This window comes from Thermobia domestica, chromosome 3 (genome assembly GCF_964235325.1).
Source record: "Thermobia domestica chromosome 3, izTheDome1.hap1.1, whole genome shotgun sequence".
NCBI lineage: Eukaryota > Metazoa > Arthropoda > Insecta > Zygentoma > Lepismatidae > Thermobia > Thermobia domestica.
Window position 1 is genome coordinate 94,687,156 of NC_137456.1, and position 14,593 is coordinate 94,701,748.

At 36.9% G+C, this 14,593-nt stretch overlaps 1 protein-coding gene across 1 annotated transcript in view; it reads right to left on the minus strand.

The window, feature by feature from the left end:
• eIF3l (eukaryotic translation initiation factor 3 subunit l) overlaps window positions 1-14,321 on the minus strand; it is a 50,790-nt gene extending 36,469 nt beyond the window's left edge. Inside the window, exon 1 of the mRNA XM_081751299.1 lies at window positions 14,162-14,321. Within this exon, the coding sequence (XP_081607425.1) occupies window positions 14,162-14,191 (30 nt within the window). The 5' untranslated portion in view covers window positions 14,192-14,321. The remainder of the gene's footprint in view (window positions 1-14,161) is intronic.
• Window positions 14,322-14,593: the final 272 nt, after the last annotated feature.

Below are 14,593 nucleotides of genomic sequence, written 5' to 3' on the forward strand. Positions count from 1 at the left end.
TTAAAAATGAACAGAAAAGTAACACGGTATGAAACTTAAAGTTGTAGATTCATAGTAGAGGTTCATAATAATGTGAAATACAAATATACATTTTTCCTTTGTCTTGCAATTTGATTGCTATAGAATTAATAATTTGTTTCTATTTTCTCGCGGCACACCAGCGGCCCATTCACGGCACACCAGTGTGCCGCGGCACACCGGTTGGGAAACGCTGATCTAAAGTGTACGTAAATAAATTGTTCCTTACTTTATACTTCCTTGTCATTATATTTCTTAGCTGCTAAACTTTTTAGAAAGTAATATATGAATTGGAACGTACTTCTAGCTTTCATTCGCGTAACTAGGATATTTTGCTGGGGGACAGGGCCCTTCACTTCTGAACAGGGTGAAAAAAAATCATTTTTGTTGATTTTTTTTATTATTATTATTTAAATCAAATCTTTCTCCTCCTATAATACAAATCGCGAACTGAAGAAAAAGCATTAGGAATTACTATTAAATGCTAATTATGCCATTTAAGTGAAAACATTGGGACTGAATTTTGAATTATCCCAAATCGTTAACCTATATCAATCCCAAACAATGTTTTTTAACCCTTTTAAATTATGGCTCTTTTTAAAGGTAAATTATAGACTTTCAGTCAAGCAACTGCAGCATCATCCCTATTTATCCTAGGATCATGGTACACACATCACTCTCTTTAGAACAGAACAGCTTTTGAAACGATAACATTCACATTTCCCTATCATGTCTCTGAAGCGGGAAACTTTGATAGTAATCGGCATTTGTGTGTGTGATTTTGATCCCCTCTGGATTCCCCTGTGTTAACGCACAGATCTCAAAATCAACTGGGGAATACTAAGGGAGTAACGGTACTAAATGCGGTACGTGACGTTTGGGCCCCGCCGTTTGGGCACTGGACGTTTGGGCGCGAAGCCATTTGGGCGCGAGTTAAAATCATTATGTTAGGCGCTGAGTACTAAGTTCCAAAAGATATCACAAGGTGTCTACTGTAGTGGAAGTCCTTGAATTATACTGGATTTTGTTTTACATATTAGAAATACTGGAATTTCAAAATTATAAAAACTGAATTAACAATTAAATTTTGTAAATTTAAGTTTTAGCCAAAGTTAAGTGTGCTTTTTATTTGATAACTTTTCAAGCCAAAAGTAAGTAGACCAGACTAGATATGATTGACTGCATTACATACATAGTGAGCCTATTCCATTAAAAAATTTAAACAGGCCTTCTACTGTGGTTATGCAATAAGTGTGAATGTCAAACACATTTCTAGTGGCTAAATGACCAATATATGTACACTTAACAATATTTTTCACTTTAAAATCGTTCTTTTTTCCCTTTCTCCACTTTCTTTAATGCAGATTAAATGCTTACAATGGGACGAAAAAAAAAGTGTGTTAAGTTTTGATTTTTATATTGGAATGTTAATATAAAAAAGTGATACCAGAAATACGGCATACTGCAGTTCCTAAACTCAATGTCTTAGACGCCCTGTATTAACATCTTTCCCTCAACTCGATTAGGATTTAGGATTTTTAGATTTCTGGGTTCTCGGCATTTAAGGCCATTTAACCCGTCACGTTTGAGGGAGCACACTATCCGGGGAAAGGGAAGGAAGGAAGCGGCCTGGACCTGTAAATTAGATACCACCCCGGCATTATTAACAGTCGTCTGATTCCTTCATTTTCTAGCTTTCTTATATAATACAAAAATTAGATCATTAGATCAGAAGTACAAGAATAGTGAACAAGCGAAAAATCAGTCCATGACGAGGTTAGGCAACAAATACCACAAACGAATTAAACTATTTAATTTAGAAAATATACAGATAAATGAGGTGAGATAAAAACAGAAGTATAGGAAATGTATATATCTTGATTCGCGCTTCGTTTTCAGTGCCTAGCTTACTTTATATGTCGTAAATTGTGATTTTTACTATGTACCTCGCGCCCAAACGTCTGGCGCCTAAACGGCTTTGCGCCCAAACGCCCTGTCCCGACTAAATGTGTGTACAAAATTTCAAGCTTCTATCTAGAGTAGTAAGGGTGAGGAAACTATTGAGCTAAGAACATTCCCACAATGCCCCAGATGACCCGGATGTAATATAAAAATTTCCTCAGACATCCCTATTTATCTTAAGTTCATAATTTGTACATTATTCTCTTCAGAATAAAACAAATTTTCACACGGTACCCTTCAAATGTCTCCATCATGTATCTGGGGCGGGTAAATCATGAAGAAAGGAATTTTTTTAATTTTTACCTCTGTGGACCCCTCCGCCTGTTTTAAGGCAGAGATCTGAAACAAATCTGAAAAATACTGAGGGGTCCACTGAGTAAATGTGCAAAATTTCAATCTTGTATGTGCAAAAATAAGCCCGCGAAAAATAATATTCTCCGAATACTCAGATTCCCGCATAAAACAGGATCTCAGGCAACAGTTTCCTGAGACATCCCTATTTATCCTAGAAGCATAGTACGTACATCATTTTCTTCATAATAGAACAGCCTTTCAAACGGTACCATTCATATGTCTCCATCTGAGACGGAAAAATCACGAAAAAAGCTATTTTTTGTTAAAAATATCCTTTTTTAAAAACATTTTTGCCCCTCTGGACCCCGCTGTTTCCACGCAGAATTTGAAAACATCTGAAAATTATTAAGGGGTGCACTGAACGTGTGTGCAAAATTTCAGTATTCTGAATGCAAAATGTAACCCGCCAAGAAATAATAATAATACGCATAAGAAAAAATATCTTTTTAAATTTATGACGTCATCACACACTATGCCTCAACGTAGAAAGGCGTGAAATCATGTGTAACGTGTTCTAAAATGCCTCCAGTCTTGAAGAAAATGAAGTAAAAAGCCTTATTGGCACTTTTTTAATCGAGTAATGAAGATTCTACCCTATCACCTAAAAATAGGTGATATAATTTAAAAGGTTAGGCATTAAGGAAAAAATACAGCAATGTTTATCAAAATGACACTTTTTTTCACAAAAGTTACTGATATTTGGCAGGGGGCCTATTTTTAAAAACTCAAACTAGCTTGCAGCATGAAATACATAAATTTCGCCTGAAATTATAAAATTAACAAAAAAAAAAAAAAAATGGAGAGGGGTAGGGCCCCTCTAAATACGCCCTATTATCTGGGAACAAACAAACACACACACACAAAAAAGAATTTTCGTCTTAGATGCCGATGGTGATTTTCCCGTTGGAATAGTTAAAGATTTTAAAACCCAAACCCAATGTTACGAAAAGAAGAACGCCGGATTGCTCCGTTACCTGTTCAAAACGGCATTTCCCCTAATTATCCTCTGCATGACACTTGTTTTCAAACTATACTGTACATTTGAGTCTCATTGTATTATGATTATTAACTTCCATAATCGAAATAACAGAACAGAAACGGGATTTTACTTATTTTCACTTTAAATTAATTTATTTCGGAATTCGATTTAAATCAACTATTTTTATTTAAAAAATCAAGTGATTTAAATCGTTATTTAAATCAGACTGATTTAAATCTAAATCAATCCACCCTGCTTTTGAAAACAGCAATCGATATGCGTGAATTGAGATAAACTTATCACGTGATTTTCGTCAAGTAAAATAATTATGAGCGAAGCAGCTTTGCTTCTGTGGATGTCCTGGCGCCCTGTTCCCCTCTAGTTACGCCCCTGGTCACTATAGACTAAATTTGCTTTCTTACAAAGATAATGAGGTAGCCATAAACATGGTAGCACTTTCTGATTTGGAATCTTGAAACAAAAACATTTTTTTCCACATACGTTGCTTCCAGGTAGCCAAGGGGAACTAGGGGGCCAGGCCCACTTTTTTCCCCTCCCTAAAGTTTCTGGATGACATAAGTGGGAAAATGTTTTAATGGTTTTTAAATGTGATCATATGATTGGTCGAGTTCTAAATTGTTGTGGCATCCTACACATTTTAACTGGCTACGACCTTGATCGGTTCTAAAAGTGTAAAGCCTTATACAGTGACATATAGCTGTATATGTCTCAGTTTGTATTATGTATGTATGTTTGTGTATGCACTAAAATGTATCATAAAACGTTACAAATCAATTCCAAGATATCAGCGAATAATGGCTGGATCTACTTGTGTGGAGGCATGTATGGAAATCCGCTACAATGGAAAAGATCATTATGTGGTTGCAATTTCGGACTACAAGGAGCGAAGATGTGCTTCAGATCGTTGCAAGACAGTTGCGAGAACACGTGTAAAGTGTAATGTTGGACTATGCATAAATTGCTTTATTTCCTATCGCACACGCTGAAATGAAAAATATAACCTTGTTTTAGCTACTTCAGAAAATGTATTCTTCATTTATATAGAAAATCTGCCTATATCATGCATTCAAAGGCGGCTCTTGATGGATGTAACACGGGTAAAAATTACACTCCTATATCTTCCAACTAGGGGAAGAAAACTTATTTGATATACATACTCTTGTATGTAATAATTGTAACAGTAAATAAGTTTTATTTCCTTAGTTTGAAGTGACAACAGTTTAACTTTAACTTTGTGACTTTCCTAAAAAGCCACTACATGGCTTCTAGCTCAATATGGCATCTCTATTGAGTGTACAATGTATTTTTTTAAAACTTACATGTACAATAACAGGTATATAAATAAATCATTAATTATGCTAAAGAAACCAAAAGTTACGACATTTGCGAATTGACACGATAAGCGCCCAACATATGTCACACCCCTTCTCTCCGCGCACTGAAAACCGATCTTCATAAAAATTTCAAGGTATATCATAAATGCTCATCAAGAATAAATACTATAAGCGGCATCATCATATCACACGAAAAAAAAGGGCGGATCAAGGTTTAAAATATATCCGCGAAATGAATATCACCATCAGCGCAGACCTCTACATGTAAGTTATTGATAATGGAATAGAAATGCTTTCGTAAATTTGCTTCTTATGTTTTTTGGTTGTACATGTATTTTGGCTACATGATGCATTCTTATCATTTCCTCTTTTAAATCTTTCTGTACAGCCATAAGCTGCACAAAAAATTGGCATTTTCTTCTTCCAAACAAACGTTACTCGTTAACACATAATGCCATACACGCTCGCTTTTGCCATACAACAGTATGGTTGAAAGGGCAACGCGTTTGCAGCGCCAATTGTCCCTCTAGTGTTAAAAGTACTAACTATGGGTACAACGATAACAGCGGAATGAATTTGGGATACAACCAACAATTGCTAGAATTCGTGTAAAATTTCAAATTTAAAGCCCATGGTTGTGTTACAAATGCACACACAAATCGTTCTGGACGACCTGTCTCAGCAAAAAGTCCTGCTAACTCCTGTAGTGTGTTCTCTGATGCCCAATTACCGGTGAGGAGTAGAAAGCAGATGCTTGAGACATCTATTTTTCCAGCTATCAGAGACCTTTATGAGGGCAAAAAGATTTATCTCCAAATAGATGGTGCCTCACCCCACTATTATCATCCCGTCAGAGATTTTTTTAATGAAAATTTACCCGAAGAGGGTTTGTCGAATATCCCCGTTTTCCAGACTTCACTCCTCGAGACTTTTACTTGTAAGACTGTCAAGAACGTTGTTTACGATAGGTCGTACATGTATGAGCTACGAATAGCCATCAAACATTCCCGTGCACATGTAGAATCAGGCACGTTGCAATGTACGACGTAGCATTAACAGTTCGGCGGTATCGTTAATGTATTCATGCTAACGATAAACATTTTGAAAACATAAGCTAATATCAGTTCTTCATCATGCATTACAACGTATAACACAAGAGTAAACTATAAAGCTATCGAAAATGAGAAGTTTCCTTCAATCCATTTCAGAGTTATTCACTTAACTATGCTACAATTCGTCTTTTTGCACATCAACAAGTATAACTGACATTTTGCGACAAATAAGCTTTCAGTTTATGCACCGAGGCTAAGAGAAGCGGTGATGATGATTAGATGGATGATAATAGTGGGAAAACTGGGAAGGACTACGAGAAAACCCACGTACACGGTAATTATCCACCACAAAGCCCACTTGTCCGGGAGCTGGGATTAAACTAGGGACCCCATGCACCACAGATGGACATTGTTCACTGAACAGCAAGTCTTTACTTAGTCTTTTTATTCATTACTAATTCGGTCATTCCATTCAGTAATTTGGTACATTTGGTTTCGGTTTTGAGGGCAAATGTGCTCCATTATGCTCGTTAACTGTTTTCGTTTTGAATCATGGTCTTGTGTGCACTCACGTGTTCTCACTCAGCTGTTGATTGATCATGTGATCTTGATTGGGCTACACGAAGTTTGTCTTGTATATGGTTCTGGGCAATGCATTTTGCTTTCGCGTAGTGTGTTCGCTAACGGGAATTACAATGTGTAAACAGTAAGAAAGCAAAGCTTTGTGGATTGGTGGTGGTATTGTCGTAAAATTACTGATGTCTTTCTTAGGAATATACTAGTAATTATAAAAACGTCATGCATTTACTAAATGTGATTTGGGACATGTGGGAGTTGTCATTACAGACTGATGGGAAAATTTACTGTTAATTATTCGTGCGATTTTGTTGATCCTACCACAGGAGCACACACTGAAAACAATCAGAAATTTGTGGTAACATTTAAAGAGATATGGAGAATGGAAGTTAGTATTGCGCAGAAATATCCTATATTTATGAAGCATGTTGGCGAATTTTCCTCTCTCTCTCTCTTAAATTTAACATGGCTATAGTATTTAATGGTTAGAAGAAAAGCTTGCCTCCCTCAATTATACAGTTTTCTATTATACATTCAGTGTCTTTGTATTGTCATTTCGTGCATTACTTAACCTGGCTGTGTTTCTCCCCGCGTTAGTCTATCAGCTTGCTTGTGGGCGTTTGGTGCACGTAGGTTCGGATTCGATTCTCGGTGGTAGAGCACCAAAAATTTAATTTAGCCATCATTCACTTTCCTTGAATGTTTGTCTCAATTAGCTTAAATAGCATATTCGTAGAATATTTAAAAAAAAAAAAAAAAAAAAGAAAAGAAAGAAGATGCTTCTGTTAGAGAGATTGTGATAAGTTCTTGATTCTTTATAAAGTTTGTTACTTTTCAGTAGTAGTGATATTTTGTGTTTCTTGGTTCACTTTCTTTCTGTTATTAAAGCTATACTGTTGTTGTTATTTTCTTCAGTTAGACACTGCATATTTGAAATTTTGATGTATTTAAAACTACGCGAAGAGAGGATGTTGGGATATATCTAAATTTATCAGTACATCAAACAAGCAATGTTAAAAATAATTATAGAAAGAATTACAGTTGGAAATACAATGATTTCTGAGGAACTGGTTCTTCGAAACATTTAATGAACTGCTCCGAGGCAACAGTTCCTTAGGAATCGATTCATTGAATAAAACGTCTCAAGTAAAAATTTGCCTCTTCAGCCACCGCGACCCCACAGATAAGTATTGTATCTCTACAGGTAAGGCATAATCGGTGCAACACTCACCAACATGTGCAAACTAATACTGCATCACAACAGTGCGAAAAATGAGAGTCCGCGCAGTAGCTCGTCCGCAAAGAGAAAGCGCGCTAACGAAGATTTATTTGTTTCATTATTTCTTATTACGACAATATGTACGCTACTCATGGTTAAAAGTAGCGCGTGCCATTGCGCGTGTCTATATACGAATATCAACTTAAGTTGGGAATGTGAATTTGATCCATTCTACCTCTCGCCCTGACAATACGCAAAATATGGGTTCGCAATAATCTGGAACACTCTAACCTTTTCCTATGGAAGGTCTCATTGTTGACACGTTGTCTTGGAACACAGGTGCTGCTGCATTCGCTCTGTTCTTATTCGACCGTGACAGAAACTGAGCGACCGGACTTGCTGGAAAGTCCAGAAATGCGAAACATCATAAAGTAAAATATACAGGAAAGAAAAGGTAATTTTTTCATGAAATCAATGTTGATAAAAGAAGTATAATGTGATACTTTCAAGTGTCAAAAGCTGCGTATTGTTTATACTATTCTGAGTGGAGAAAAATAGATTCCCAGCATTCGAAAATGGTAGTTGCATGTGACGGATGTGACATTTCGATAGAGAGTTTTATAACAACCTATGCTGGTGAAGAAAAACAATTACGTTACGTGGAACGGCATGGATTATTGAAACTGAGCAAAAAGTAAGGCAAATACAAGGTGTTCACGGTAAATTTGACAACTAGTTTTATTGCATGTAGGAGCGACTTGTCGGAAAGTATTGTCAGCATTTTCACATATTACTTCTCTTTGGTTTCAGATACAGTTGACAAGTCAAACAGAACTGCAATTGACGAGAGGAAGCCACCATAATATTGGAAGAGAGTTACCTGCATCATGATGAACCGTACCGACCAACCAAATTCTACAATCAAGACAGCTGCTCAGTGCTCCCTGAACACTGTGAAAGCGATACGAAATGAAGTGCAGAAGTGCAACGAGACTACGAAGCCGTGGCTGCTAGAAGAGCTTACAGAAGACGATCCGATTCCGGTACACATAGGAATTTATGCATCAATCGCAAGCGAATGTACAAGAATACCCAGGGAACGGAATCCGAGCTCTAGAGCGGGAAATGGGTGTCGCCCCATCAACCATGAAGCTGGCTTTGCACGAGGACAACGCAACCGCCTCATCTAGGCAGCTTTCTATTTCAATTCAGGCAGAGCATGTACCATCACCATCTCAGATATTGTTGAAATTTTTTTTATAGCAACTAGACATGTTTTAGTTTGTTTTGTCGAAAAAAAATTTCCCGCCAAGTAATGAGCCATCAAAGACGGGGAGTACAATTTATGAATTGTAGAAGACATGGAAAATGGTCAACTTCGGAGCCTCACCATTCGGCTATGGAGACAGGTAGAGTTATAATTCTTGTTGTGGTATGTACATAGGGATATAAATAAACTATATTTTATTATAGTTTGGTTTGCGCATGCGTATCTTCTTTTAAAATTCTGAAATTTTGTCAGATGGTTCAACTTCACATGAATAATAAACACACCAAATACCATTCTCGACCAATGCTTCATGAATTAACTGCAGCCTTTTAAAGTTAGCGAAGTTTCGTTAACTTTGATGTCACAGTTAGCAGCACTGGGAACAATAAAAGTACAATGATTTGATGATGTTTGTGGTTCACATTCATTAAATGAAGAATAAAAGGTTTTCTTGACTTTTTTTTTTTTAATTATTTTGATCAAAAAGGCTCTCTGAAATAGTAAAATGAGCCTGTCCCTACTCCTCCGTTTTCTTAAACTGAAGTAATCTGAGGTGGAAATTACGATTACGAAACACACATATTTTAACTTTACTTGAAATGACCATCCAATAAATTCTGATGATCCATAAAAAGCCTGAACTATTACCTCAATGATGATTTGGAATGCTCCAGACAAAGCCTCAATTAAGTGCGATGTCATTACAGTGATCGAAAAAGAACAAAATGTTTAAAAAAAAAAAAAAAAATCGAAACTTTTTCTTCCAAAGAAATTTACTGACGTTTTAAACAGAACAATCCCAGCATAAGAATGAGTCACTCGGAATTTTATAGTATTCGACTAAAGTGGGTCAGTCCGCAACCTGCGAGGGAAGTGTGTGTGTTGTGCGAATTTTAAGTTAGCTCCTACTGCGTTGCTAAAATCAAAGGTGCAGCCTGTATTGAAGCTGTCATTAGTGACCTATTTCCTTTAGTAATGTGATCCGTAGAAAATGACAGCTGTCTTCTTCAAGAATGTGGTGAATGTCCTGGAGTAGAAGGAATACGGTAAGTGCGGAGTCTTTAATTATTGATCCTGATGAAAAAGTGTCACTTGTGCCATATGGGAAAACAATGATCTCGTTAAAAAACTGTGCCACTTTCTGTTTTTGTATCGTACATTGCTGGTTTAACTGTAAGAATTGTAATTCATGACTCTATCAAGAAAGTCCAAAGAGAATTAATTGCTACCGAAAAGCATCGTATAAAATTTCAAGATGCAAATTCTATTTTACTTCATGTGGACTTCGTTGAAAACTGGACTGTTATTCTGCAAAGTGAAATTCAGAGTTATCACCGGAATATGAAACAACTGGCAATTTTGTTGTAATAAACGACGATAAAACACATGATTCGGCTCATATACTCATAGCCATAGACAAGATTCTAAAAATACTCGAAGAAAAGCGAAAATATATTTTGTAGAAAAAGGTTTCAATACGTGAAAATAAATGTCTACAATTTCCCAAACCGTATCTGTGATTTCTAATGGTGCTGCATCCCATTTTAAAAATCGCTTTCAGATGTTCGAGATGCAGACAGGTCCGATAAAGCAGTGGTTTTGCAGTGAAACCGGCCATGCAAGGGTCTCTGCGACGGTATTGGGGGGAAGGGGGTAAAGAATGTGGCAACGCGGCATAACCTTAGGCAAAAACAGATACACAGTTTTAAAACCGCAGAAGAAAAATTAAATGAATACAGAAAGTGGGAAGAAACGGGATAACCCCGAGAAAACCCACGAGCACGCTGTTTGTCCACCACAAAGCCCACACGGCACGAGCTGGGATCGAACCAGAGCACCGGAGGTGAACGCTCTACTACTGAGCCACCGCGCCCCCACTAAAACCGCATAAGAATTCGTGAGTATAGTGCAAGTACAAACTCCAGGTATTACTCTCGTTTAATTGCCTGGAACTGAATTCGAAGAAAAAAAGGGAAAGTATGCGACCGGTAAGTGGTATTCAACGAAGTCATCTTTGGCTTTCGGAAAATGGCGAAGTTTTTATGGCAGTAACGGGTCACCATGAACTAACTTCATGTTCCCCCAAAATCGACCTTCTACAATTCAAAGTGCAGATTTAAGAAATCTGCAAAAAGGAACTTTTGTTACATACATATACGGTATGTATGGTAACTAGTGGTGCGTAGCAGAAATATTATGAATAAATCATGAATTACGTGAAGTTGAAGTGCTGTTTATGCTTCCACATAGACCTTCAGCAGGGTACATGTTTCCAGAAGACCATAAGAGAAGTGAAAAATAAGTGTTTTGTGACTATCGACAATATGCTACGCAGGAGCAGATCCAGGACGGACTTCTGGAGGGAGGGTAGTAATACTGGTACTTAGAGCTACTTTTAAGAGTTCCAAACTCTGGGATGGGTTTTATTTATATACAAAATAAGAGTTTCTTCTTCTGGGGGGTGGGGCAATCGTCCCCCCAGATCCACTCCTGGACGAGTTGTGAGTGAACCAACACCTATTGGAGCATCTGCACGGTTACATGTTATTAGCGAAGAAGACACCAACCAAGCAAATGATTGCTCCATGTATATATATATATATAAAGTGAAATTTTCTTTCCGAACACCATTTTAAGTAAGGGAACTTGACATTTGTGTGTTTCGTAATTGTAATTTCCACCTCAGATTATTTTGATTCAAGAAAACGGAGGATAGGGAGAGGCTCATTTTACTATTTCAGAGAGCCTTTTTGATCAAAATAATTTTAAAAAAACAGTCAAGAAAACCTTTTTTTCTTCATTTAATGAATGTGAACCACAAACATCATCAAATCACTGCACTTTCATTGTTCCCAGTGCTGCTAACTGTGATATCGAAGTTAACGAAACTTTGCTAACTTTAAAAGGCTGCAGTTAATTCATGAAGCATTGGTCGAGAATGGTATTTGGTGTATTTATTATTCATGTGAAGTTGAACCATCTGACAAAAGTTCAGAATTTTAAAAGATGGTGTTTTCGAGAAAATGGCGCCCAAAAATGACGATTTTTGAAAATTTTACAATTTCTCGATTTTTTTTGCGACAAAATGGTTGCACACAGAAGCGATATATATATATATATATATATATATATATATATATATATATATATATATTCGGAAAGCGGGTAAGTAGGTCTTACCAACCGTGAAAACAGAATTTTAAAATTCGAACCGGGAGTGTTCGAAAAAAATTCGGAGACTTCGACCTTTCAGATAAATTGACGCTCATTTGTTAATTTATGTACAAAAAGATACGCATGCGAAAACCAAACTATAATAAAATATAGTTTATTTATATCCCTATGTACAAACCACAACAAGAATTATCTCTACCTGTCTCCATAGCCGAATGGTGAGGCTCCAAAGTTGACCATTTTCCATGTCTTCTACAATTCATAAATTGTACTCCCCGTCTTTGATGGCCCATTACTTGGCGGGAAAATTTTTTTCGACAAAACAAAAAAAAATATGGGTCTCTTAAAAATTTTTTTCGACAAAACAAAAAAAAAATATGGGTCTCTTAAAAACATGTCTAGTTGCTATAAAAAAAATTTCAACAATATCTGAGATGGTGATGGTACAATTTTTTTTTTCTTTTGCCTGAGTTGAAATGGAAGGCACCCTGGTTGAATGAGACACAATTTGTTTTTTCTCTGGCGGAAAAGAAAAAAAAAAAAAAACAGACCACGTACACAACCGTCGAAACAGATGGCTTGCCCACAACCTATCTGATGTTCCCTGTATCATGAAGTCCAATTTTTTTCAAACTGTGACATGTTATGTGTCTCCAGTATTGATGTGATGCCACCGCGTATCTTTCAACAGGGATTCAGGCTAAATGCAAATAGGTACATGGAGCTTTTATTCACCGTCATGAAGCCTTGGTTGGAGAGAGTGGCAGCTGGACAACCTTATGTGGCACCAAGACTTCGCTCCTTGCCAAATTGCCGTCAATACCCTGATGTATTGCGTGACAATTTGTACGACTTCACGAGTCCCAACGTCTGGCCTCTTAACTCCCCTGATTGCGATCCTATGGATTATTAGGCCTATGCGTGGGCCGTGGTGGAGCAACACAAAGACCCAGGTCATCGACAGGATTTAGGCAGCATCTGCAGCTCTCCCTAGGGACATCGTAAAGACTGCATGCTGCAGATTCAGGAGCTGCCTTGAAGCAATTGTGGTTCCAAAGGATTTTTTTTTTTTTTTTTTATTGATTATGCTTTCTCTTGTTCTACTTCTATTGTACCTTTCCATGACTTCAATACAATTTGTTTTGAGGACGATATTCCGTTTTCCCCCTATCGCTTAAAAGGGCCAAATTTATCCCCAACTCTCTGTATAGGGAGACATTGAAAATAAAGAAATGGAGGAACAGTTATATTTCAAATGTGAACATAGTGTTGATGGTGTGCAATATCATTGGCAAAAAAAGACGGCACTGAAAAGTCCCTTTTCTTAGAGGACACAAATTTGTCGATACAGAAGGTACCTAACCTGGTTATTAGTGACAATCTTGTTTATGCACGTGCATCACTGACGCGCCTGTTCCCTACGGAGGCATCCCCTCACTACCGCTCGGGCCTTACGTTGCGCCCCTGCCCTGACTCAATTAAATAGTATTCCTGGTTTTGATTGCCCATCTAGCAGATTAGTCTGTAGGTAATAGTATACATGAGAACCCCCTGATCTGCGTTTCTTCTGTGTTCTATTACCACTTCTATATGAAATACCATAAATTTTCTACGTAGTGCAATAGTAAGAAGTATCCATGTACACAAGACATGCGATATGCGTTAAATCCCCCCCTCACACACACACACACGCACAGTCATAGATAAAGTACAAGGGCACTACACATGCAGATATAAAGTACAGGTACGTTCTTTTTTATTTTCATACAAGTCGATAAGTAAATAAAAATCGCTTTGTTACCGCCTTTGTAAGTTCGTACATACTCAATGAATAATCTCCAAAAGTATGAGCGTCCTGCTCCTTCGGGAACTGATGCAGCTTCATGTATACTATATCCACATGTAAAATGGTAAAGTTCTCTTAAAGTGAATGTACACCGATAAGGTAATAACTGAATTTCACCAAAAAAAATCACGTATTTTTAGCCTGAAAATACTGGGCCTACTCCTAAAGCACTAGGCCTTTTAAATAAGACAAATAAAGCGCATTCAAATGTTTAAATGAAAATACTAGGCATATTACTGTTTTATTGAAATCTAGGCCCGAAATCCATATGGTCTGCTAAAGTGTAACATTTCAATAAAATAGCTGTTACTTTAGATTCAGCTACTTAACATTCCTTAGAAGACAAATTCTCTTACCTGATCCGGATAGTCTTCACTTGCATACATCTCTGTCTAAAATATTACTTTAATATCACGACAAATATTAAATAAACAACTTTTACCGCATATGTTACTTCTCTTTCACGTCCACACGACCCACGATCTCTGACCGGAAGTTGCTACCACTGTTTATTCTTCTTCTTCTTCCATTAGAAAAATTAAAGATAGTGAAAATATTTGACTGAACTATACATGTCAGCATAACAAAAGTTTGTTATAAAGATTAAAACTCATATTAAATACTTAGTTCAGTTGTATTAAATAATAAGAATGGCTAAATAAATATGAAATAATTAGAAAAATAATGCAATCGAGAAAGTTAAAAAGTAATGGAATCAGTGTTGAAATCAGACATTTTCTTGCGGGGGAAGGTGAACTTTGCGAGGGAGGGGTGTTTTTATATTTTTT